At 38.7% G+C, this 14,317-nt stretch overlaps 1 protein-coding gene across 1 annotated transcript in view; it reads right to left on the reverse strand.

The window, feature by feature from the left end:
• Nucleotides 1-14,317, reverse strand: part of LOC122810350 (carboxylesterase 5A-like) — a 292,554-nt gene that overhangs the window by 118,884 nt on the left and 159,353 nt on the right. Inside the window, exon 7 of the mRNA XM_044081931.1 lies at nt 5,372-5,476. Within this exon, the coding sequence (XP_043937866.1) occupies nt 5,372-5,476 (105 nt within the window). The remainder of the gene's footprint in view (nt 1-5,371; nt 5,477-14,317) is intronic.

The raw sequence follows: 14,317 nt of genomic DNA on the forward strand, positions 1-14,317 counted from the left end.
TCAGAATAGGGGAATTTACTTCCACAAAGAGACTTTTCCACCAGTGGAGTACCCCAAGGTTCTGTGCTAGGACCTGTCCAGTTTGGCATCTACTTCTCTGAAGTAAAAGCCAGCACTAAGGTGATCTGGCTGACTAGGTTTGCAGATGACTGCTGGCTGGGAGCAGTCATTGAATCCACAAATTATTAGCCATCCTGCAGGAAGGTTTGCCACAAATAAATAACTGGTGCTAAAATCATGGAATGAAACTAAATTCCAAAAGAATGCATTATTTTATCCTTTGGGAAGTCATGTATCCTGGGGAAATATCATACCACTATGAGTTGACCCATTTGTTCATGATTTAGGAACTTGTATGACCAGTGATCTAACCTTTGACCAACATATGTCCATTGCCATGAGAAAGTTCTTGTATAATGCACACCTTATAAACAAAAGAATTGTGTCTAGATCTAGAGAGGTAATTTTCCCATTTATTCAGTCTTCAATAGGCCATTCATTGGATATAATGCCCCCACTGGCATGTATCTGTCCAGACACATGTTATAACTGGAACAACCACAGAGCTATATTACTAAAAAAGATACATGACCCAAACAATATGTCATACATGGACTGACTCAAAACACTGTCACTTTACTCAGTATCTTACAGACTGCTAAGATGTGGCATATGTCTGTCATGCAATGCATCCTCCAACCCATTACTAATAGGCTTACTGCACAGCAGCAAGTCAAATGGTATCAGAAATCCTCTGTCCAGGGATCTAACCCTCTTTTTCAACATCAACAGAACATGTTGGAGGGACAGGTATATCTCGCAGAGGATACTGCTGCTCTGGAAGAGACTCTCTATCAATGTTAAACAAAGTTCATCTCTGTCCATATGCAAACTCAACTTTGATCTATGGATGGGAAACAGAAAATTTACCCCTGTACTACTAATGGACAGAGGCAGCACCTAAAGGCTTTATCCCATGCATGTGTCCCCTCAAGTTATCTATGGTATGATCCCAGTTATTTTCAATAGGGATAATGTATAATTATGGACCATGTCTCACTGAGACCAATGATTGGTGTCAAAACCATGGCCTTAAGCTTAAAGCCAAAAACTGTATTATCATCCAATTTGGTAAAAACTCGGTTCCCATTAATTACCACATTGATGGGAGCCCACTGAACACTGAAGGCATTATAAGAGATCTGGGGACACAGGTTGACAGCAACCTCTCCTTTGATCACCCCATTGCCACTGTGGTCAGAAAGTCCTTCTATGTGGCACATTTCATTACCAAGGGTTTTGCATCCAGGAAGAAAGAGGTCATCATCTCTCTCTACTCTTCCCTCATCTCATTAGACCAGTCATAGAGTATAATGGCTCATTTGGCATGTACCTCACTAGACACCTGCAACAGCTGGAGAGGCCACAGAAGTACCTAATGAAAAGGATCCTAAGCATTAGACACATGTCCTATATGGATAGACTCAAAAGACACCAGCTGTTCTCTGTTTTATATCGCCTACTTAGAGGTGATCTCTGCTTGATGTATAAAGCCATGTCTGTTAGAAATGATACATCTAAAGAAAACCAATCCCTCTGCACCACATGCTCCAGAGACCTTAACCTCATTACCACAATCAACAGAACATGCTGGAGGGACAGGTTCCTCACCCAGAGACTGCCCATGCTGTCAAATAGACTTTACATGTATGTCAAGCAGAGCACCTTGCTGTCCCTCTTCAAGAGAAATCTTGATGAGTAGATGAGTAATAGAAAGTTCATCCTGGGGATCACTTCGGTGCCTGTACTTGATAGAGGCACTGGGAACTAACGTCGAGCAGCATGATGCCAGGGCACTTCTATGGGCTAGGCTTGTAAAGGCTCCAGGGTTATTAGCCTTGTACACACCTCTGAACCTATGAACCTATGTGACCAACCTAACACCAAGTGGGGCAGGTTAATTCAAGCATCAAAAGGGAAATGGCACAAAAGGGCAACTAGCCTAGCACTTCCCTATAAACCTATATATATTTACATACACGCATCATTTTTTCAGGGGGTCAAGGCCCCTCCCCCTGTACTTCTCATACCCTCCCTACTATTTTTTTACTCACTCTGAGATCAAACAATCTCTGGGGAAGGGGCATATTCCCCAACCTCTGTTGACTGCCAGCCTTGCACACCTGTTGATCATCTGAGTTGATCACCAAAGTGTGTCAACAGAATAGGAGTCAACATTTGAGAGTTTTGACCAAACTCACCATTCCCATACATACTTATATATATAATATGTAAATAAGTCTATCTAATATAATCTACTATAACAATTTTTTACAGGAACAATGTCAACACAATAACGTCAAAAACAGAAAATAACCGATATCAAGAAGACAAAATAATAAGAGGTGATTTCCCACTAGTCTCCTCACCTCACATTTAAATGCTGCCTTTGCTGTACACATCCTAAAAGTAACAAGACAAGTACAGTTTATGTTTCTGCATGGGATAAAGTCCCCTGCACCCCATACCCCCAATACCTGTATATACCAACTGAAAAAGTTGTAGAGGAAATCTCCCACAACAGAATCATTACCTGAGCTCAGGTACACATTGTACCAGCAACAATTAGCAGTACAACAATACTAAATCATTGCTGGCATAAATTCCACTGGCAATTATTTCTAATAAAACATGAGTAGGAACCATTCAGTCTTCCGTTACTGCTATTAACTAGCAGTACAATTAACTACTAGATGTCCCAACTAAAATGATTTTATTTTTCACACTCAAGCTTCACATTTGACTATATTCTGTCAGCATCACTGTCAATGAAATTAAGATAGATAGATAGATAGATAGATAGATAGATAGATAGATAGATAGATAGATAGATAGATGTGTACGTACACTGAGAATGAAGGAGAGATGCACACATGGCAGAGATGAACATGTAAACATTCATATTTTATATGGGGTAGTAACATTAATTGTAATGCATTAATGTTGACATCTGTTTCATTGACAAGTTTGAGATGGACAGTCCCTGGTGTATGATAATATGTCCTTTCACTGCAATTGTGCAGTCTTGGAGTTAGTGTATACAAAATCACAAGACTGCCTGTTTCAATGGTTCCCCAGTAGAAACAACCACATCCTTTAAATACTTAGGTTTATGCCTAGACCAGTCACTTAACTTCCAAAGCCACACTAAAAACACCTGGAGTAAAATTAGTTTTCTTTTATTCTGGTCCTAGAAAATATCTCCCTGTCTGTCTGGACCCAGCTAGAGCTGGAATAGGCAAAGGAGTCCTCTTTGCTCAACTTGAATACGGGCTCCCCATCATACCCACAGCTTCTAAAAAAACTCATCCACTTTATAGTCCATTGAAAACAAAATCTGCACATTCATATTCAATTCTCTCATAAGTAATACCACTGCATCACCCCCTCCAAATCCAAATGTCTACTAGTCATTTATAGAACTGAGATATACTCATAGGGTCTCTTCAAACATCCAGGTACCTCCCACCTCTTTCAGCCAAACTTCATAATAAAACTACCCCATAACGTCCACAACCTCTCCCAATTAACTCCCTCACTGCAGATACCTTAAATTAACCTGTGCTGTACCAACCATTCCTTTTCCATTCTTGTACCTGAAATCTGGCAATCACTTCTTCTTTACCTAAAAGAAGTCTCCTCTTTCCCCACTTTCAGAGCTCAACTCAGTACACAATTCCATCATCTGACTTCGTTCTTTTCTATGAGACACATAACCTAACTTCCTCCACACCTGCATCATTTCTGCTTTGACCCACTGTTCTCAGCTGCTGCTTACCTCTCGTATTTACTACTAAATTTAATTCACATTTGTTTTTTAACTCTCTTAATATTTACATATTTTATTAATTGTCTCTGGGATTATCTACTCTGTAATGACTCTTTGTGAATTTGTTCTGTTCTATTTTTTTGTGAATTTCTTCAGTCAGGCTGTGCCTGCAAATGGTTTATTATGATCAGTGTACTACCCCGGTAAACAAATAAAATGAATAAATACATGAATAAATTAGTGAGGGGTACATTGGGATTTGCCCCCTCTGTGAAAATGATGTTTGTAAATTTCCCTCTTCCAAGATGAATTGCCAGATTGCGATCAGAAGACTTTGGACCATTCCATCAAACAGACTATATCTATACATGCATAGACAGAGATATAAGTGTAGAACCTAGATCAAAGTTGTAGCAGTAAATGTGGGTATAATGCATATTTATTTATTTATTTAACATTTGTTTACCGGGAAAGTCCAACTGAGACAGAGCCCATTTTCAGCTGAGGCCTGGGGAGAAATGCTCCATATGCATATCTTTGGAATGTGGGAGGAAACCCAAGCGAATGCAGGGAGGACATGCAGACGCCCCACAGAAGGCACCCCAACCAAGAATTGAACTGGAGAACCTCTTGCTGTGAGGTGAAAATGCTAACTGCTGTACCACTGCACCACACATATCTTTTTCTAATTTTAACCACATTATTATGTCTTCCAGAAGAGTGATATGCATCACCCTTATGTAGCATATGATGCAAAAAAATAAAATAGAAATCTTTAAGTGTAGTTTTCTACCACAAACCACTGTTAGCAGACATAAAAAAGATGGCATTACCTTTCAAATGCATTTACACATAAACCTGATATGTTTAACTATTTCATCACAGTCAGAAAAAGTGACATCTGCTACATTCATTGACCATAAAGTTAGGCCAGGTGACCTGTGAAATTACATGTCACTGGAAATTACAGGTCGGTGATCAATGGGTTTGAATTCCCTGGCAGGGCTTGATTTAGATGATGGTTACTGTTGATGTGATACCCTGACTCTGTACACAAAATGATAAAAAGGGGGTTGTGGATGGATGGATTTACTACTGGATTTGAATTGTTGACTAGGATATACAATAACACACAAGAGTAGCTCTGCTTTTATATGAGGTTAATACCAGCCAATACTACAATGTATCTATAAGAGAGCAGAGTCAGCCTTCAGGAAAAGTTCAAGCAAGAATTACCTAAAAATGCTGGATTATGACTGACATCACTGTGTAGAAGTTCAATTGTTATACTAAAATGTCTCCTGCTTGAAGAAGGATCTTCGTATTTCATGTAATCCACTCCTATCAAAACAACAGTTTCAGGAACATTTTTTTTTCCAGACGTAACTGTGCTTTTGGTTTTGTTTCTCATTAAAATAAATCTTATAAGGAGCACTGTGAATCCAAACAAAAATGCCCGTCTTTATGAAAGAAATTCCATTATATTAATTGCAAACTTAAAAACATTAATTATTCACAGTGAAAGTAAGTATGTATACAAACCAAGAAACGTGTAGAATTGAGTACTTCTTCTGCATTTTTCTCTCTTAAACACTTGACCATAGATGCAGAACTGAGTGTATCGCATCCCGAAAAGTTAGCAATCGTCTGAAGCATAATCAAGGAAAACAAAAAATATATAAAATATGCAATGGAAACAAGCCAGATGAAGTAGTTTTCAAAATATGATTTAACAATAACTTTAAAAAAGAGAAACGTTATTATATTAAAATGAACAGACATTTCTAGAACTTTTGACAGCACTTTATATACGTACACCTCATATGTAATTGCTTGATAGACAGGAGTGAAATGCAGGAAATAACAAAACAAGGAAATATGCAACCACAATGTACTTATCACAAAATGAAGCTGCACTGACAGTTTTGCATTACATAATACCTTTCTGTGTGGTATATTACCAGTTAATTTAAAATTACTTTAGTTGGTTTCTTTAATCCAATTCAGCAAAAGTGGAATTCTAAATGTAGGAAGGAATGTCTACCAATACACTTTTGTTCTGTGCTTCTATAACTAAAGTCAGTAAAACACAAAAGCACCAGTATTGCATTAAGTTACTGTGAAAACTTGTTTAGGGCATAAAATGAATGAAGTTGTAGCAAAGTAATATTTTCAGAATGTTTAGATGAGTGTCATCTGCCTGTGTCATCACTAAAGGCATGGATGGCCGGAGCATGCAGAAATGCCAGCACTGACATCAGGGAGGAGTACTAATGGATGCTAGTTTGCTTTAATTGCTATGCCTCCTGTCTTTACTAATTTATTTTTATTTATTTCATTTGACCGGGAAGGTCCAAACTAGGACTAACAGGCCGCCTGTTTTCAGCGGGCAGAGGGAAATGCTCAGAATGCATGATGATGAATGAATTTGGGATGTGGGAGGAACGAGGGAGGAAACCCAAACACAACACAGGGAGAACATGTAACCCACAGAAGGCACCCACCCCGAGAATCGAACTGGAGAACCTCTTGCTGTGAGGTGACAATGTTAACCACTGCACCACTGTGCCGCCCATACCAATGCATAAAATGCTAAATTATCATCACATAATGTGGATCTCCATAGTCATGCAGTTCCACAGGTCTCTGAATCATATCCCTGCTGTATGCATTTGCAGATTATATTTCCTTTATTTGCAAGTACTAGTTCATTTGCATCTACTTATGCAGTCATTTACATGCATATCAAGCATTTCAAGCCTTGCACCACTGTTTATGTGCATCTCTGAATTCCTCAGAAGTGTACAACCACTTTCCACATAATTTTCCCATTGCTCAATTGCACTACCTCATTGTCAATCACAGCCAAGGTCTTTGCTCCCAATCCTTTACGAACACAAGGAAATATTTTGGCTTGTCCATTTACGTATTTTAATTCATTCATTCATTTTGCTTAATTTTTAAGCTACAAAAGCTTGTTGCAAAGTAAAATACATCAAGTACAACATCAAGTATCTATAATGCATAAATGCGACCAGGTAGTGTAAAAGAGTAGCAGGTAGACAGATTATTTCAAGCAGTATATGATAAAAAGAACAGTAATGTACATGAGCAAAACAAGTATGTTAACTTTGATAAAAATCAGTAGTAAGTAAGCCTAGATTAATGCATGCGTTTCTATTAACGCTTTATATGGCAGGATTTAAACTAGTGATATATAGATAAAGTACTGATGGGCAAAGGTAGGGAAATGCATACTCTGGGGCCTGAAAATTAAAAAGACATATGAAACACGTAAGAGAATAACATATAGACATCAGCATGACAGGTTTAGATGAAAAGGAATGAAGGATGCATGTGTACATTTTGAAGTGAAATTGCAAGTTGAGGCTAGGCTAGTAGTCACCCTTATTGTACCACTACGAAGGCTGCACGTGAGAATGTACGAGTGGCCATTACTAGTCTGGTGGATTAAAGAAACTGATTCTTCTTCTATCAGCACAGACTAGATTTTGGATGCCTGTAGGAAAGGTATCCACAGAAGGTCTCTTCCCTGTCATGTCTTTCCTGAATCCTACCCAGTAAGCTATTGTCATCTTAGAGATGCTTTTCTCAAAGGTGCATCTTGGGGAGCAAAGAGGGTAGGCACTTTGGGTGTTATGTCTGAAGAGTTTTTTGGGGGTCCTCAACTCAGAGAGGCTCCTTTTTTTAATTGGTTCTCAACTTTAAGATGACAAGGTTGCCAAATTGAGGAAATTGGGGCTCCAGTGATAGGTTGAATATCACTTCATCCAGAATATTGTACAAGGTCATGGGTTCATTCATAAATCTTGTCCACTTATCATTGTCTAAAATGATAAAAATGGTGTTTCTGGGCTGGCAAGCACTGATTCATTAGGTTCCATTGAGACAGAAGGGCAGTGGTGTGATAATCCGATAAACAGAGAGGATCTCACTGTAACCTGTTGTGCAGGGAAGCTTTTCTCCTTTGGTGTGTCATTGGGGTTCATGAGTTGTAAATTCATTACTTGAAAAGATTAGCAGACGTATGTTTTCTACAACTAAGTAACCTCTCAGTCTAATGCTGTGTCCTCTCATATAAGTGTCACCTTGTCATTGATAATTTTGTTTCTTCACCACCATGATATGGGACAACTTTTTCTCTCTGATTTCTCTTAATCATATGTTCAAAAGTTGTTACTAGGCTTGTAGACCAGGAAATCTTCAAGGACCCTAGCCCAAATTTCCAGGTGACTCACCAACCAAGGTCTGTTTAAATGACTTGCTCAAGGTCACAGAGTAGGCAAATGATTGCATAGGAAATCAAACCCTATACCACAAGAACTCCAGCTCACAGACTTAACTCTCTGTAGCCACTGCCAGACGTGTCAAGGAAACAGGTAAGGGAAGAACTTACAGGAACAGGTTCCTCAATGATATCGCCAAACCTTGCCCCAAGAGGAAGATGTGCAACATTCTGTCGATTCCCATAATTTCTTGTTTGCTGAATAGAACGTAAGGGGCATGGGTAGACTTGTTTCCATTTGTTCAAGCCCCACAGAGGAACTGCCTACAAGCTCCTCCTTTACTTGAGGCAGCATTTTTGTCACACTTTTGGGGTTCTACACCTGTCTTTGCAGGATCTGTGACTGTTACCATGGTCAGTTTAACATGCTTCTGAATAACCTTACAGAGAAAAAAAGTATGCCAAAAAGTGTGATATATTCTTTTTATGGGCAGTTGAAAAAATGTAGATCTTTCTCAACACCCCCTCCCCAAAACTGTTTTCTTGTATTTGTCCTAGCCTCTTGACTCTGCTCTTAGCTGTTATAACTAAACTTCATTTGGCAGGCATTTCTAACTTTTATGAAGATAAGAATAAAATCCTATGGTTTCCACAAAGGTTTTCAGGGGGTGCATTTCATCTCAGACCTCCCATTACAGAAGTTATTAGTTTTATGTGACCATAGCTTTATGCTAGATAAGCTCACTTTTCCACTCTTTGAATCCTGCTGACTCTGTAGAGCTTAGGTTTCTCATTTTACTTAGTTTCTTTCAGTCATCAGTTGTATCAGCAGACAGTCTTTCATAAAGATAAGGTGTGGCATCTCACAAATACACACTTCTAAAGGTTTCTTTGCTAGCTAATCTTAGTTAAATGTATTATTTTGCCAGTTTTCTTCTCCAGCTGTCTCACTTAGCACAAGCATCCTCTTACAAAGATGCAGAACAGCAAGAACAGCAGTTATATTACCGTACTAATGAAACTGCCCTGATTCAAGAGAATCACAGATTGTATTCTTTGCAAACTGCGGGTATAGCATAAAAGTATCAAAACAGTATAACTAAATGGCCAGCTGACTGCACTGATTACTACCACTTTAAGCATGGCAAGTGTCTTTACCAAACCCCTTTTATCCCATTCCTCTAGGGAGCGATATATGTCTGCTTCATCTTTTCAAAAATTCTTATCGGTTGACATTTATGCAGTGGATATTTAGTCAACTGTGCATGCTTCACACAAAAAATTGCAAAGATAACCAAGTTTGTAGATTCAGAAGTTTCTTTAGATCAGCTTTCCTGAAAAGCATAACATTTTGGGGGAATGATATCAGCTTCCAATTAATTATGTTCGGCTATAAACTCTTTCCTTGCTGTTGTTTACTTTGAGTGATCAGATGTGAAGTTAGGAGAAGTGCACTTCATAATGCTGGTATTGGGAGAAAATCTAGACAAGGGACCATCCATCCTTCCCCCTTATGTTCTAATACTGCATCATTTCTTCCTTCATTTGCATCTCAAAATATTGGAGGGCTGTAGTTATAAAATAAAAAAAAGGGTGGGAACCAGCCCATAGACAGACTTTTATTTTAATCCTGAAGAGTCTTATCCTGTAAGCAGTCCACATATTACAGACCACCAGGCCTTTCATTCCTGTGGCCAGAACATCTTCTCACAGTTCTAGTGTTATTCTGAGTATTTTAATTTTATTATATAAATCTAAGTATGAGATAAAGCACAAGAGGGGTGTACATGGTACAGCTATTACTGCACGCCCTGTGGTGATGTGAGGCATGGCATGAGCCCAAAGTGTGGAGTGCCTTACAATCCTTGGGAATGCTGTAATACCTTAACGATGCACATCCCCATGTGCCTTACACCACTTAGATCATTATCTGTATTCTTATCCAGTATGAATTTAAAATTTAGTAGATTATGAATTTAAAATGTTGTAGTTTATATTTGAAATATGTATGTTTCTGTAGTGTTTTCTAATGTAACAGGGTTCTTACACACATTTTAACTAATCAATTGCTCTGCAGTGTTATTCTTTTAAATTTGGTGGAATTTTATTTTGAATTTTTTTAGAGTAGTCATTTAGGTGACCTTTCTGTCAAATTGGCATGTGCTGTTGTGTCATTCCTTTTGTAAACAAATGCCAACATGACCCAGCACCTCTTTTACTTTTAATTTTATAAGAAAGTAAACATTTTGTAGTTAGCCTGATCATATTATTTTTATCAGTATCACATGAATTTCATTTGTATGAGTAGTCACAATAACAGTAGATTTATGACTTCTAGGATCATTATTAGAAGTAATTGCATAAATAATTCGGAACTAAGGAGCAACTTAAACGTTAAACTTCTAGTTGGATATTTTGGATGTTCAGTTATTACTTCGTTGCAGCCTCACACCTTGCTGTTTAGAGTGGTGTATTTCTATTTTATTTTTTAGTACTCTGAGTTTAATATTTAGTAGTAATTGTGATAATAATATGTTTTGTAATATATTGTAATCTTAAATCATTTTTCTACCCATTTTAACTAATTGATTGCCATGGAGAGTTATAACTTTTATCTGTATATACTTTTGGTATGAAATTTTCCGTATCATTTAAGAAAACCTTCTGTAATACTGTTGTGTGCTATTGCCATACCTCTCAGCTGTCCAGATTTTCAACAAATGTTCAGATTGTTGCCTCATATTTTTGGCCTGTTTCTCATAAAATTGCAGTTTTCTGGAAAATTTGCAGTGAATCATTGAGGACTGAAGTCAGAAAATAATAGCAGACACTTGAGCATCAGACTTCATATCCTTCAGAAAATTCATGCTAATGTAAAACCTGTTGTTCTATCAACTTTCTAAGTTTGTACGAACAGTATTTAAAAGTGTCCCTATTTTTAGGCCTTTGTCACCTCTGTTGTTTGTGGCTTTGTCAGATTTCTTGATCTAAGAGGTCGAGAGGTATGGCTGTTGCCCAGCTCCATTTGGAAGCCTCTGCCAGTACTACAAAGTGCTACATTAGGAAGGTTTGTGGTCTAGACTCCTGTGGTGTGGGAATGTGGCCTACACGCTTCTAAGCTGGGAATTTCTGGTAAAGGCTTATTGTGCCTGTTATTCTAAGTGACTTGGTTCTGGATTAAGCTCTTGGGTTCTAGACCAGTTATTTCACACTAGGAAGGTTTGTGGTCTATACTCTTGTGGGACTAGTCTACTGAACTGACGTTTTATTTAAACTATTTTTTGCTGTTGGGACTGCAATGTTCTACACTTTAAATTTCTAGTAATTCTGCATTTTATAGCATGGGCTAGATTCAGGCTTGCTAAATCTAGACTGTTTGGTATCATTTGAACTCTAAAACCAGCTGAAAAGTAAGTATTTTTAATGCCTACATTCCACTTTGAGAACAGTGTTCTACTCAATTATTGCTTTATTTAAAATATGTTTTGCTGTTGTGACTGTGATTTTATGCACTTTGAATTTCTACTACCTCTGTATTTTATCAGACTTGCTGAAGCTAGACTGTTTGATATCACTTAAGCACTAAAACCAGCTTTTCACTGAGATACTGAAAGATCTGAGGCATCCCTTGCTTCCAACTAACTATAAGTGCCTGTTTTTGCTGTTATATTGCACTTTTAATTTGTATTTACATTCTACCGTCTGTTTGAATTGTCTGAACTGTTTTTTTGTCACATTATACTGTATACTGTACTAGTTCAGCTGTAGCATAGCCCAGTTCCAAGTTTGCTGTTTCTGGATCTGTTTTGTAACTTCTGAGCATCATATTCAAGCCATCTTTATTGGAGAAGGCCCTTCTGCACCCTTGTGGGAGGAGAATGCTGTCTAGGTCCTATCTAATTGAGGGTGATTGAACTAGAGCTCAGAGAGAACATTCTTATTAGCTAATTTGACTTAAAAAGGTTATTTCTTGTTTTATTTACTCCACACATTTGCGCTTGCTTACATTTTGAGCATCATCGTGCACTGCCGCTTAGCAGTGGTTACCATTGGTATTATAGATGCAAATGTTTTACTTGTTAAATTTTCCCTTAGCACTTTGCTTGTGGTCCTCCAGAGGTTTTTCACTGCCCTGCACTACTGTCAGGTGTAACACTAAGCTTACCCTCAGAGGTCCCAACACATGTTTCACCCACTAGCCATTCCTGACCATATAAATTTACCTAACACTATGGATGGACAATTTTTGACAGCTCCTCCAGTCAGCTTGGTCAACATGGACATACTGAGGCAGTGTAGCAATTGCCTCATGTTCACTGACAACCCTCTACTCCTAGTCCACACAAACTCAACATGTGAGAGATGCAACTATATTAAGGACCATGAATCCATGCTGTCATACACACCAGTCAGTACATATGACAATGAGTGGGTTGTCAGCATGAACACCTTATCTCCTACTCCACCCAAACCCACATCACACATACCTACATATGCGGAGGTCCTCACTAAAAACATGCCTAAACACCAGAGACCTCCCAAACACAAACACAAGCATGCTACATATAATACTTCCTCAGCAGAACACACTACACATAATAACTCATGCACCGGTGTCTCACCTGTCAATTCCTTAAGGAATAACACAAAACCAAACATATTAGTCATAGGTGATTCCATTGTGAGACACACACATGTCCATCTTACCAGGCTGGATAAGGAAAAGTTCACAATCCGCTGTGTATCAGATGTCATGATCCACCATATCACACATGGACTCAAGTCTCTCAACAACGCATACTTTTATGACTCCGTCATAGTTCATGTTAGTGTGAACAACTTGAGACATACCTCTCTGGGCTATGTGAAGAGAGACATGACTGAGTTCTCGAACTGTGTGTCTCAGGCAGGTATGTCCCTAGCCTTAAACAGCATTTTACCTTCAGCTAGGATGATGCCTCAATACGAAAAATGATTGACTTCAATAATTGGCTTAGTTTCTGTTGTCATTCTAAGGGGATCCAATACCTGTCAGCCTGGAATGACATGATCGACTTACCTCAATGCTTTGCCAAAGATGGTCTTCATCTGTCTCTCCTGGGATTTCAACTACTGGCTAAGGCTCTTGCCACCCAATAGTGCCTTTTTAGGCAGTGTCTCAAAGAAAAAATTCCCGACATAATAACTCCATCTAAAAACAACCTCAGGGTTATGCTGCTAAATGCTAGGAGTCTTAACATGAAATTGCACTCACTAGAAGCAGTCCTTACCATGGAAGATGCAGACATTTGTGTAGTCAGAGACCTGGTTCAAGGCTGTGGAGAGCACCCCAGACATAAAGGGCTACACCTCTTTCCACATGTTCAGACCACAAACTGAAGGTTTGAAAACTAAAGGAGGTGGTGTATCAATATTCATTAAAGATAAATACACCTCTAGATTGGTTAAACAGTATGATTCCCTGGGGATACTTCATGTGCAATTAACTGTTGGTAGGACACCTGTTCAAATCATTGCCAATTACAGGACCCCCTCCATGAATCAGGACACCCACTCTGCCAATTTGGATCTGCTTGAGTCTGTCAAGATATATCCAAACATCATGGTTTTGAGTGACTTTAACTACCCATCCATTGACTGGGGAAATTACTTGTGTGCAAGCTTACTTGCCCAAAGGTTCCACAACTTCATTACCTCCAATGCCCTGGACCAGCTGGTTGACACCCCCATAAGGGGTGCAAACATCTTGGCTCTATTGCTTACCAATAAGGGGGACCACTGTAGCACCTCCACTGTTAGGTCCTGCCTTCTGGTGAGATCTGACCACAAATTAGTCTCATTCGAAGTAACTCTCACATCTCACCGCCCTAGCAGCAACTAAACTAACAAGCTTCTCCAAAGCAGATTATAGCTTCTTACGGGATCGGTAAAAAGTAAATGAAAACTCCAGCCATGCTGGAACTTCCAATGAGTGACCTCTCAAACCTCTTGAATCACAGGCACATGGGATATATGCACATGACCCTTATGAACACCAGGTGTTTCAGCTAATTGGCGATTCTGAATGCCCATGACTTGTTTTGTCATTTTAATGAACAATTTCAGGCCAATGAAGCAAAACCCCACTAGCTGTGGCTATGCATATTTCGGCCTTGTTATGACCTCATGGCTGGAGTTTTCATTTAGTTTTTACTGATTGGTTTTTCCTGTGTGACCTTCTCACCCATTGTTTTAGTTTGTTA

The sequence above is a fragment of the Protopterus annectens genome, chromosome 8.part1 (genome assembly GCF_019279795.1).
Source record: "Protopterus annectens isolate FY-2018-M chromosome 8.part1, PAN1.0, whole genome shotgun sequence".
Classification (NCBI taxonomy): Eukaryota; Metazoa; Chordata; order Ceratodontiformes; family Protopteridae; genus Protopterus; species Protopterus annectens.